Below are 12,316 nucleotides of genomic sequence, written 5' to 3' on the forward strand. Positions count from 1 at the left end.
GTCAATTCCTGAACACAGACCTCTGCCTCCATCTTATCGGGTTTCCCTGGAGAAGACTGACTAATGCAATACATACACAAACAGCGAGAGCCTTGGTGAACACCTACTGTGCGCCAGGCACCTGCTACGCTCTGCATGTGTTGGTCTGTGATCGGTCCCATTTCACAGGCAAAGAGGCTGAGGGGCTGGTGCCGCGGCTCACTTGGCTAATCCTCTGCCTGAGGCACCGGCACCCCGGGTTCTAGTCCCGGTCAGGGTGCCGGATTCTGTCCTGGTTGCTCCTCTTTCAGTCCAGCTCTCTGCTGTGGCCCGGGAGGGCAGTGGAGGATGGCCCAAGTGCTTGGGCCCTGCACCTGCATGGAGACCAGGAGGAAGCACCTGGCTCCGGGCTTTGGATCGGCGCAGCCCGCCAGCTGTAGTGGCCATTTGGGGGGTGAACCAACGGAAAATGAAGACCTTTCTCTCTGTCTCTCTTTCTCACTGTCTAACTCTGCCTGTAAAAAAAAAGGGGGGGGAGGCTGAGGCCTAGGACTTGCCCCAGGTCCTGGCCCTGACAGCTGGATTTGGATCCAATCCCTCCCACCCCAGTGCCTACCTGGAACACAGGTGTAAAGCTTCTTTGAAACAAGACGCGGGACACAGGTGCCGAGTGATGTCATTTTAGTTAGTACACTCACCACTGGGGCAGGCAGGGCCAAGGGGTGGGGGTGGGGGGTGCCGAGGCGGGGATGGGTTCGGAGGGTTGGCCCTAAGAACGCCGGGGATGGCAGGTGCAGCTCCGGGAACGGCCACGAGGTGGCGCCGGGCTGCAAGGCCCCACCAGAGTGTCAAGTCCAAGACCAGGCGCTGGGCCGGCCGGGAAGCCCCTTCCTCAGTTCAAGGTTCCCAGGCCCGGGCCTGGCCTCGGGGGTGCCCCTCTGTGGGGGTGCATTTCGGTGAGCCAGCCTGGATCCGGTCCGGCCAACTTGGCAGGAGGTCAGCGCCCTGCTCCTGCCGGGGCGGTCGGGGCAGGGGGCACCCCCGGCCGCTCAGGTGACCACGCAGAAGCTCTGGGTAACCCTCCGCCACAGGTTGCGGCTGCGGCTGCTGAGCGCCACCTCGGCTGCCTCCTGGAAGACAGCGTCGACGTTGTCATGGAGACGCGCGGAGCACTCCAGGTAGGCGACGGCGCCCACGGACCGCGCCATCTCCTGGCCCTGCGGAGAGGCGGAGGGGGCGGCCGTGAGGGGGGCGCCGGCTGGGCCTCCCGCCCACCTCCCTCTAGCCCTCTTAGCCCCCCGGGGCGTCTCCAGGACAGCAGCGGCTGGTTGGTGGGGGGGGGCTCCTGGGGTTCGCAGGACGCCCGCAGCTGCTATACCCTAGGCTGACCAGGCGCTGTCGGCGAGCGCCCCTCGGGGCACCTAACCAACATCCTAGTAACCCAGGCATGCCGCAGACAGCAGCCTGCAGACCGGCCCCTGAGCCTCGGGGCCCCTTCTGTGAAGTGGGTGGGCAGCATCGGCTCCGGGACGGACACTCCTGCGTCTCCCTTCTCCAGGGTGACTCCTTGCAGCATTCCACCAGCCATTGTCCACCTGCTGCCAGCTCCTGCTGCCTGACAGCACCCCCCACCCCGTGTCCCCCCAGGGGGCTCCCCGCAGGCCCGCGCTCTGAGAGGTCTGGCGGCGGGCGCACCCCCAGCCCTCCCCGCCCTGCGCGTCCTACCCTGTGGTAGGTCACAGGCTCAGCTCGCTTTTTCCGCAGCTTGTTCACCAGCGACCTGTCCTTGCGCAGGTCCGTCTTGCAGCCCACGACGATGATGGGCACCTGCTTGCAGAAGTGAGTCACCTCCGGGTACCACTGCGGGGCGGCAGGATGTGGGGCGGGCGTGAGCCATGGCGAGCACGCTCCCTCTCGGCTGCGGCCAGCGTTTAGGACGGAACCACTTGGTGCCTGCTCTAACCCCTCTCGATCCTTGCAGCAAGTTGCGCAGCCAAGCCCATTGTGCAGATGTGCTAACTGAGGCACGTAGTGGCTATGCAACCTTGCCCAACTGGAAGTGGCAGGACTGGAGCCCAGGGTGGGGCCCTGAGCCCTGTGTTGAGCCCCCTCCGTACCCTGCCACAGCTCGCAAGCTGCCCCTCAAACTGGGCCATTGTATAAGGAAATAATGTGATCCTTTAAAAATAAAGAGCTGCGTGGGCGGCTGGCCTCGTAGTTAAGATGCCCCCGTCCCGTATCGGATGCCCGGGTTTGATGGCTGGCCCCGGCCCCGGCCCCGGCTCCTGGCTAACGCAGGCCCTGGCAGGTAGCAGTGATGGTGCAGTAGTCGGGCCCCTGCCACCCACACGGGAGCCCCAGGTGGAGTTCTGGTCTCCTGGCTTGGAGCTGGCCCAGCCCGGGCTGTTGTGGGCACTTGGGGAGTGAACCTGCGGTGGCAGCGCCGTCCGTCTGCCTCGCAAATAAACAGAACTGGCTCGCAGAACGCTGTGTCCACCGCCTGGCTGTGGGGGCAGAGCTCCTTTCGGGCACTGGGAGGTCGCCGGGCTGGGTGATGTCAGCCTGGACTCAACTGCGGCGCCCGGGCTGCACCGCAGGAGGCCCTCCGGCTCCAGGAGCACATGGCTGGCTGCCGACCGTGCCCATCTAAGAAACGCTGGTACCAAACCGTCTGGCTCCTGGCGCTCCATGCGGTCCTAGGCAGACGCCTCATGCCCCTGCACCCCACCTGCCTTTGGGAAGGGTCTCCTCTGTGCCCCCCCCCAAATCCAGCAGGGAATTCTCCCTCCTGGCCCTCCCTGAGCCCCCACAGCCCTGACCCCAGGGGTTGGTCCAGGCTGCGCCAACTCAGGACCCTGCTCTTCTCAGCCCTCTTCCTCCTCTCGCCAAGGCTGTGTCTGCTCTCACTCCCGGGGTGGCCTCCCCAGGCCATGCTTGCGCCCCGCCGGCAGCCCTACGTGCGATTCTTCGGCTTGGCCTGCCCTCTCCAGGAACTGCATCTCATACGACCGACTACAGCGAGACACCTCTACCAGGAAGTCCACCAGGCTCACCGCCAGCTCTCCCCTCATCCACCTCCCAGTTAACTCTGGTCACACCCTCGCCCTCCCACCCTCATCCAGTCCCTCAGCAAATCCTGACAGCTCTGCCTTCCGGTTCCTGGCACGGCCCTGGTTCCTGGCACCACCGACTCTCACCGCCAGCGTTTGCTCCATCAGGAGTTCTCGGGGCTTATCCTTGGCACGGTGGTTAAGGTGCTGCTTGGGACGCCCACATCTCAAATCAGTAGTGCCCTGGGAGGCAGCAGCTGACAGTTCAAGGACCTCAGACCTGCCAGCCACGTGGGAGACCTGGATGGAGTTTCGGGTTCCTGGCTCTAGCCTGGCCCAGGCCTGGCTGTTGCGGGAATATGGTGATAAATAGCTGACAGAAGCTCTCTCTGACTATTGCTCTGCCTTCCAAGCAGATGAAAATAAACAAATAAACATAAAAAAAAGATCTGGGGCCGGTGCTGTGATACAGCACGTAAATACTGCCTGCAGGGCCAGCATCCCATATTGGGGCACTGGTTTGAGTCCTGGCTGCTCCACTTCTGATCCAGCTCCCTGCTAGTGCACCTGGGAAAGCAGTGGAAGATGGTCCAAGTCCTTGGGCCCCTGCACCCACGTGGGAGACCTGGATGAAGCTCTTGGCTTTGGATTGGCCCAGCTCTGATCGATGTGGCCATTTGGGGAGTGAACTAACGGATAAAAGACCCCCGCCCCCGCCTCTCTATAACTCTGCCTTTCAAATCAATCAATCAATCATTAAAAAACATTACTTTCTAAAAAAAACAAAAGACCCAGTTCTGAATGAGAGGCTGGCGTTGGGCTCAGCAGTGAAGACGCCACTTGGGATGCCAGCGACCCCCATCGCGGTGCTGGGCGGGTCTGAGCTCCTGACACCCGCTTCCTGCTAACGCAGACCCTGGAAGGCAGCAGGCGATGCCTCAAGTGCGTAGGTCCCTGCCATCCGCGTGGGAGACCTGGATGGAGTTCCTGGCTCCTGGCTTCCGCCTGACTCAGCCCCAGGCAACCGGGGGCATTTGGCCCAGTAGATGGGGGCTCTCTATCTGCCCCTCTCGCTCTTTCTGCATCTCAAATAAACAAACAGGGATATACGCTGCAACACAGCTCTGAATGAGTGTGTGGGGCAGCCAGTCTGGGTTCAAGACCCAGTGTCGCTGCCCTCACCGATGTGCGTCTTTGGACGAGGGGCTCAATCCAGAGAGCGTGCGGACACGTGCCCATCGGGTGCTTAGGTGACTGACGTGAGCAAGAGGAGGCAGCATTCCAACAGTGTGCAGAATGCACCTTGTGAAGAAAACCACGTGGATTTCTATCGTCCTGCCCCCAGGCCAGGCTGTCCTAATTCCGTCTTCCCCGTGGGCTTTCTGCAGGACGCCTGGAGGTGGAAGTGGGCCCTGGCGGCCGCGGGGCATGGGCTGTGCCATGAGTGGAGGGAACTGGGACAGCTCAGAGTTGGCATCCTTGACGCCTGTCCCAGCCTTAGGACCCCAACATGACCGGGGGCACCCTGGGAGGCTGTGAGAGTCGGCACTGATCCCGGCAGGGGGCCGAGAGCAGCTGGGAGCCGACTTCCTGGTGTGTGGGAGCCAGGGGTGGGGGGCAGGGAGGCACAGGCTGGGGGGGGTGCTGCAGCCTTGGGCTCACCTGCTATCCCAGGGAGAGTCCCAGTGGAAGTGGAGTCTTCAGGGGCCGGGGGAGGGGCAGGCAGGGAGCACCCAGTGCCTTTGTGACCCCAGGCAAGGTGCTGCCAGCCCCCGGGCCTCAGTTTCCCCCGACAGTTGGCTCAGGGCTGGCTGTGGGGGTCACACTGCCTGATCCCACAGTACCTACCCGGTTAAAGACGTTGTCAAAGCTGCTGGGGCTGGTGACGTCAAAGCAGAGGAGCAGCACGCTGGCGTCGGGGTAGAACAGGGGCCGCAGGCGGTCATAGTCGTCTTGCCCTGGGCAGAGACGGGGGGCCTTACTGCCTGCAGATGTCCCCAGTATCAGATGGGGTCTCCAGAGGCAGGACACAAATCCTGCCTTAGGGGCTGGCCCCTCAGCACCACGCTGGCTGGGCTGGGAAGACGGCTTGCCAAGGACCCTGGTCTGGAAGGCATAGCAGGCAAGGCAGCAGCCAGGCCTGGAGGAACTGAGGCCCATTGCCCCGGGGCCTGCTGGGACCCCCTGAGATGAGCTTGCCCTTGTGTGGGCAAGGTCAGGAGGCCAGAGGTCAGACAGACCTTAGCGACGCTGAGGCTGGGGTCGGGTGCTTGGGAGGCCAGGGTAACTTGGCTTTTGACAGCAAAGAGTTCTGCCCCCCCCCCGCCCCCAAATCCTGGACACAGTGGGCTGCCCTGGGAGCGGGGAGGCAGGTGGGCTCAGGGCCAGGGACCCCTGGTTCTGGCCAACACCTGTCCCTGGCCAGCCCCCCAGCTCAGACGTAGGGGGTAGGGCTCCAACCTGAGTATGTGGGGCTCCACAGGGCCCTTCCAGCCCACCTGTCCCCACACCCCACTCCAACCCACCCGTCCCCACGCCCCGCTCCAGCCCATGCTTCAGCCCACCCACCCCCGCTCCAGCCCACCTGTCCCTGCGCACCACTCCAGCCCACCTGTCCCCGCGCCCCACACCAGCCCACCTGTCCCCGCGCCCCGCTCCAACCCACCCGTCCCCGCACCCCGCTCCAGCCCACCTGTCCCTGTGTGCCCCACTCCAGCCCACCCGTCCCTGTGCGCCCCACTCCAGCCCACGCTCCAGCCCACCTGTCCCTGAGCCCCGCTCCAGCCCACCCGTCCCCGCTCCAGCCCACCCGTCCCCACGCCCCGCTCCAACCCATCCGCCCCAGTGCCCTGCTCCAGCCCACTCGTCCCCGTGCCCCGCTCCAGCCCACCCCTCCCTGCGCGCCCCGCTCTAGCCCACACTTCAGTCCACCCACCCCGCGCCCCCCTCCAGCCCACCCGTCCCCGCCCCCACTCCAGCCACCTGTCCCCACCCCCACTCCAGCCCACCCACCCGTCTCCGCTCCAGCCCACCCATCCCTGCGCCTGGCTCCAGCCCCCGCTCCAGCCCACCCGTCCCTGTGCGCCCCACTCCAGCCCACCAGCCCTCGCTCCAGCCCACCGTCCCTGCCCCGCACCCACCTGCGGTGTCCCAGATCTGGAGGTGCACAGGTTTGCCTTTCACCTGCAGGTTCACGGTGTACCGCTCAAACACAGTGGGGCTGTAGCTCTGGGGAGGAAGGGGGGTGGCTTCAGGAAGCCGGCAGCCCAGCCCAGCCCAGCCCAGAGGGGCCTGGCACAGAACCAAGCCCCCAGAGCTGCCAGCTCCTGTCCCTGGCCCCTGGATTCCCAGTTCTGAGTCCTTGTGCACGCTGTCCCCGCTCCCGGAATCACGTTAGTCTACGTGGCTTGTTCCCTCCTTCAGTCACTTGCGCAGGCCCAATGCAGATATGGGAGAGCAAGGGTTAAACGAGCCTCAGGCCCTGCCCCAGGTGCTCATGGCTCTCTGTGCACCCCTCCACCTCCGCCTCTGATCCCGTCCCACGCCACCTCCCCTGGGTGCCTGGCTTGATCTGCCACACTGCCTCTCGTTTCGGCTTCTTACTGGCCCTGTGTGGCCTGGGGTGGGGTGCCCTGGGCAGGGCCGGAGACACTCAGCCCCGCGTGGCCTGAGCCCACTCCTCTGCATGGGCACTGGGTGAGCAGGCCCCCGGACAGCTTAGTTTAAAGATTTTTATTTATTTGTTGAAAGGCAGAGTTACAGAGACTGACAGTGAGAGAGAGAGAGAGAGAGTGAGAGAGAAAGAGAGAGAGGTCTTCTTTCCACTGGTTCACTCCCCAAATGGCTGCACCAGCTAGGGCTAAGCCAGGTGGAAGCCAGGAGCCAGGAGCTTCTTCCAGCCCTTCTCCCACGTGGGTGCAGGGGCCCAAGGACTTGGGCCATCTTCCACTGCTTTCCCAGGTGCACTAGCAGGGAGCTGGATCAGAAGTGGAGCAGCCGGGACTTGAACAGGTGCGCACATAGGATACGGTGGAAGAAGCATCGCAGGTGGTAGTTTAACCACTGCGCCATGGCCCTAACAGCTTTTGCACACAGACGGAAATCCAGGAATGGAGAGTGGATTTCCGCAAGACGGGGTCTGGGCAGTGGGCAAGGAGGCTTTCAAAGCTCTGTCCCCAGCCACGCCCTGCGCCTCGAGGGGCTAGAGGTTCTGCCTGCATCTCTGGTCCCCAGGCTCAGCCCGTGCCTGTGGCTGAGTGCTGGGACCACAGTCCTCTCCCCTCCCATGGCAGGCGGGGCCAGTGCCTACCTGTGACTCAGGAGGACTGCACGCCGGCCGGCTGGACCGCTGAGTCAGACTCCGCCTGGGAGGGGCAGCACCTTAGCGCCAGCCCAGTGCCAGCCCCCGGGGCCCCTGGGAAGCCGTGCGGCTGGGCTGCGAGGGAGGCGGATCCTGGGGTGGGCAGCTGGGGAAGATGGAAGTGGCCTTCCCCGGGCTCCAGCCTACCCTGTCCCTCTATCTAAGGGAGCTCCTCTTCCTCTACCACGGCCGCCTCCCCTCAGGCCTTTCGCCCACGTGGGACAGAGTGACCTGGTGGCTTGGAACGCTGGCTTTGGGACCAGATGTGCCTGGCTCAGGATGCAGCTCTGGTGTGGCCTTGGGCCTGGCCTCCCGGCTGAAGGGCAAGAGTGTCACCCCAGGATGTGACAGGAGATGGATGGTGGTGCCCACTACTTCCAAAAGCTGGCTGCAGGGGCAGCAATGGCCACGCCAGCCCTGCCCGGGCCTCCAGGTGGCGCCACCTTGCCCGGCTGCTCCCCAGCCCCTCGCTGGGGCCCGAGGGACCCCGCTGACCCAAGCTGCAGGGCGGTGGGCCCTGATGCCCCAGCACACGCCCGTGGTGACGGTACGTCACCACTGTTCCCCAAGTCTTCTGTGCGTGGCCCTGGGTCTGCACTCTTTCACCCTAGTCCTGCATCCCCCACTTGCCCGAGGGGCCCACAAAGGGGAAGCGACGGCCTGCGGTGACACAGGGACAGCTGGCCAGCGATGGAGCAGGTCTCTGTCTTCAGAGACCGGGCTTTCTCTTTGAGCTCCTGCTCCTCCTGAGGTCACCAATTCAGTTCCTGGTGCCAGGAAACGGGCTGGCTGGCCCCCTCTGTCTCGTGTCACCACCTGTCCCCTCCTGTGCACTGCCACCCTAGAGCCCCAGTGATAGCTTTTTTTGGTGTTTTTTTTTTTTTTTTTTTACCCCCAGGCAGGTCCACCCTTGGCCCATAGGACCAGTAAGTGCCTAATCTTATCTGTTGAGCTGTCCGTGGCCGAGACAGACAGACAGACCATCCCAGCCTGGGGGTGGCAGGTGAATCCAGGTCTGATGCCCCCGGGGGGTCCGAGCGCGGAGCAGGAACGGCTCAGCTGGCCCTGGCAGGCAGGCTGGGGGCTCCCTGTGTGGACCGCGGGCTGTGGGGATGGTCACTGCCCCAGATGCCGGCAGGACTGGGCAGGGACTGGTGCCCAGCCCTGGGGTCCCTCCCTGCCCCAGGGACCTTGATCCACCTTGATCCCTGGAACCACACTGAGCCCCCCCGCCCCCGACTCTCAGCCTGTCTCTGCTTTTGTTGGAGGCAGGAACCCTAGGGGAGGGGACACCAAGCCCCCAGCTGCTGGTGCCTTGGGCTTGAAGGCTGCCTGGGGGAGGTGGCTGAGGGCAGGGGCAGGAGGCTGGGCCAGCAGGTAGAGTGCTGGGGGCTGCAGCGTGCCCTGTCTCGGGGAGACCCAGGCTTCCAAGCAGCACCCGCACCCCCACCCCGCAAGACGCTCACTCTGGCCTCAGTTCACCCATCTGTAGACGACTTTCCAGCTTTTGGGCCTTTTTTTTTTTTTTTTGACAGGCAGAGTGGACAGTGAGAGAGAGAGACAGAGAGAAAGGTCTTCCTTTACCATTGGGTCACCCTCCAATGGCCGCCGCGGCTGGCGCACTGCGGCCAGAGCACCGCGCTGATCCGAAGCCAGGAGCCAGGTGCTTCTCCTGGTCTCCCATGGGGTGCAGGGCCCAAGCACTTGGGCCATCCTCCACTGCCCTCCCGGGCCACAGCAGAGAGCTGGCCTGGAAGAGGGGCAACCGGGACAGAATCCGGTGCCCCGACCGGGACCAGAACCCGGTGTGCTGGCGCCTCAGGCAGAGGATTAGCCTAGTGAGCCACAGCACTGACCACCTGTGGTTCTTTAAAAGCAGTGGTCTGGGGCAGGCGCTGGCCTGGTGGTGAAGAGAGGAGACACCCACGTCCCACATGGGAACCCCTGCTTCGGTAACCGGCTCTGGTCCTGGCCCCAGCTTCCTGCTCGTGTGCACGCCGGGGGGGGGGCAGTGGTGATGGCTCAGGTCATTGGGTTCGTGCCCGTGGGAGACCTGGACTGCGCGGGTCAGCTGCCCTCCCCGGGCCCCCTGGGGGGTTCTCCTCTCCCCGTGGCAGCATCTGGGGGCCCAGAAACACCACCCCTCCTCCAACGTCAAAAAATGTGTCAGTGGCAAAGGAGGGGATGCCAGCTCCACAAACCACAAAGCCAGAGCGGCTCCATCCTGAGAGCAAGGCCTCCCTGCCGCCTCCGTCAGACTCCCCAGCGCCTGCACAACCCGGGGCGTGGAGGATGCTGGGATAGGAAAGGGAGGGAGGGCTTGAAAGGAAACCCACGGCCTCCCAGGACTCCCCCTCCTCATGGGGCCCAAAGAGGGACAGCGGGCGGGCGGGCACAGCCCCTGGGCAGTCAGAGCTCACGGCAGGGAGGACCCGGTGGGAACCACCCAGAGGCGCCCATCAGCCTTACCTGAACCCCACTGCACCACCACCCCGTGAGGCGATCGTGGGGAAACTGAGGCTCCCTACAAGGCATGGGTTATTTGAGGGGAGCCAGGCGCCAGCCCGGCTTCTGGGTCTGGCCCCAGGAAGCCAGAGCAGAGGGGATGTGGCGACTTCCAGCAAGTGCTCGGAGCTGACTGACCGTGACCCTGCGAGGTGGGCACTACCGCTCCTCCTCTGGCACCAAGGGGTGGGGACCTGCCCAAGGGCACACAGCTCCAAGTGGCAAAGCCAGATCTCGGGCCGCAAGTCCCTCTTCGCCCTGCGACCTGGCCAAGTGCGCAGGGCGCTGCCTCTGCGGGTCCCTGGGCCTCCCGGGCGGCCAGGCTGGGGCCCTCCCTCCCACTGACGCGTGACACAGGGAGGGCTCAGCCAGAGCTGCCCCGCGGGGATGCGCGAGGCCCCGCGCGCCCGCACTCACCTCGGGGAAGGCCCCAGCGGCGAAGACCAGCAGCAGCGACGTCTTCCCGCAGCCGCCGTCGCCCACCAGGACCACCTTGACCGACCGCGCGCCGGGCGGCGCCTCCTCGCCCGCGGCCTCGGCCGCCTTCATCCCGGCCGGGCGGGAGCGGCGGCGGCGGGCGGCGGGAGGGCTGCGGCGCGGGGCCGGGCGCGGGGCAGGCCCGGCGGGGCAGGAATGTGGAAGGGGCGGGGCGGCGGGAGGAAGTGGGAGTGGGGCCCGGGCGGGCGGCCGGCCTCCGAGCCCAGGTGAGAGGCCCCGGCCGGGATCGGGGGCGGCCCGGGCCGGCCAGGCGGGGCCGGCGGAGACACTTTCTCTCCCAATAAAGAGACACTTATTGAGCGCCTGCTGTGTGCGGGCGGGCGGTGGAGCCGCGGGAGGCCAGAGAGCGGGCCTCTGCTCTGGAGGGCACCCTGGTCCGAATAGAGTCGGTGTCCAGCGGGGAGGGCTGTGAACGGGCAAGGAGAAGGCGTGCAGCCGGCTTCCCCCGACCCTGGGGGCGGGGAGGAAAGGGGTGAGGGCGCCCATGGTTGCTGGCCAGTTTTGGGAGTGGGTTTCCACCCGTGGGTCGCTGGCTCTGAACAGGAGCCCGAGACCTTTGTTGGTTGAATGAATGAATGAGTGAGTGAGTGAGTGAGCCTCCCCGGGGCTCTAGAGCTTGGACAGCCACAGGCTTCCGTCCAGGTGTTTCCGGCCAGGTGGGAGGTGGGTGACCCCTGCATGTCCTGTGGGCCCTCCCCCAGCCCTGCCGGCTGCAGGTGGGTGACTGCCCGTCGCACCCTGCTGGGGCGTGACCCAGGGAAAGCAGGGGGACCGTCCATCTGTAAAGTGCTCAGAGCTCTTGGTAATAGCCGGCGCATGGCTGGTGTCGTGTGTGAGTGGCTCTGAGCATTTAACCAAGACAGCTGGCCTCCTAGTGCCCAGGTGTTCAAGGCCAAGTGCCCCTCCCTGCGGGAGAAGCCCACAGCTTAGGATGGGGCACAGGCAGCTCTCAGTGTGGTAAGAGGATAAGGGGGCGGAGATGGGCAGGGTGGCGTTGGCATAGGGAAAACGGCTCCTTGCTCGGCTTGGGGGATCCGCGAACCCCTTCTGAGAAGAGGGCCAGCCTTGGGGGACTGGTGAGACACAGTCAGATGGGGCAGGGGAGCGACACATGCAGAGGCGGGGCCAGAGGGAGGCCACGCCCATAGCCCCGCCCCGTGCCCAGATGGTGCAGCACTTGGGATGCCAGGAGCAACCCCAACAGTGTCCCCAGCCCTCCCCACCCCTCTCAAAGGCCAGAGTTTATCGTTTTGGAAAACGGGCACAAGGGTCTCCCCGGGTCTCGGACTGAGTGTTTCCACTGGTGGTTAGAGACAAAGGGGGATGTGGCATTCTGCCCCATGGAGCTCGAAGCTGGGCAGGTGGAGGCCCTGTGAGCCACCTTTGAACCTCACTGAGGTCCAGCGTGGTAGCCCGGCCAGAGGCAGAGCCCAGCCCCCTGCTGACCTTTCTCCCAGGCCTACCCTCAGGTCAGCAGCTGAACGCACAGGATGGCTCCACCTCCCGGCTGCCTTGTCCTCCCCGAAACTGCCGCGGGGTTGGGCAGTGACCTGGTACCGGACTGGGTGTGTGGCCACTGAGCGGGGCTCCCCGCCCCAAGGAGGGGCCCACTCCCCGCCAATCGGCTGCCTCCAGCGGCAGGCAGGGCAGCCTGGGCATGTGGCCTTGGTTGCTATAGGGACAGTCGCTGTAATGTCACGCTCCACGGCTGCCCACTAAGGCTTCCCCAGTGACAGCACCCAGGAATGGATTGCAACGCACATGAGGACACTGGTCTCTAGGGACTCTTAGCCTGGTTTGTGATTGTTTGTTTGTTTTAAGCTTTATTTATTTATTTATTTGAAAGGCAGAGTTACAGAGAGGCAGAGGCAGAGAGAGAGAGGTCTTCTATCCACTGGTTCGTTCCACAGATGGCCACATTGGC

The 12,316-nt window shown here is 64.7% G+C and overlaps 1 protein-coding gene across 1 annotated transcript; it reads right to left on the minus strand.

Annotated features, from left to right (window-relative positions):
- Positions 1-643: 643 nt before the first annotated feature.
- RHOD (ras homolog family member D) lies at positions 644-10,536 on the minus strand. The gene is made up of 5 exons (XM_070067865.2): positions 10,312-10,536; positions 6,170-6,257; positions 4,878-4,987; positions 1,705-1,839; positions 644-1,196 (listed from the first exon to the last, which is right to left on the minus strand). The coding sequence occupies exons 1-5, from the start codon at positions 10,441-10,443 to the stop codon at positions 1,029-1,031; spliced, it is 633 nt and encodes a 210-aa protein (XP_069923966.1). The 5' UTR covers positions 10,444-10,536; the 3' UTR covers positions 644-1,028.
- Between the last annotated feature and the right edge of the window lie 1,780 nt (positions 10,537-12,316).

Source organism: Oryctolagus cuniculus, chromosome 1 (assembly GCF_051225735.1).
Source record: "Oryctolagus cuniculus isolate XC-2025 breed Fujian yellow rabbit chromosome 1, ASM5122573v1, whole genome shotgun sequence".
In the NCBI taxonomy this organism is placed as follows: domain Eukaryota; kingdom Metazoa; phylum Chordata; class Mammalia; order Lagomorpha; family Leporidae; genus Oryctolagus; species Oryctolagus cuniculus.

Bases quoted from the DNA above. Each gene is read 5' to 3' on its own strand.
- RHOD (XM_070067865.2), bottom strand. From the start codon at position 10,443: ATGAAGGCGGCCGAGGCCGCGGGCGAGGAGGCGCCGCCCGGCGCGCGG. The intron at 1,840-4,877 runs GTAGGTACTGTG...GCCGCCCCGCAG, and splicing joins TTGACAACGTCTTTAACCGG to TGGTACCCGGAGGTGACTCA. The intron at 1,197-1,704 runs GTAGGACGCGCA...GCCTCTCCGCAG, and splicing joins AGCCTGTGACCTACCACAGG to GGCCAGGAGATGGCGCGGTC.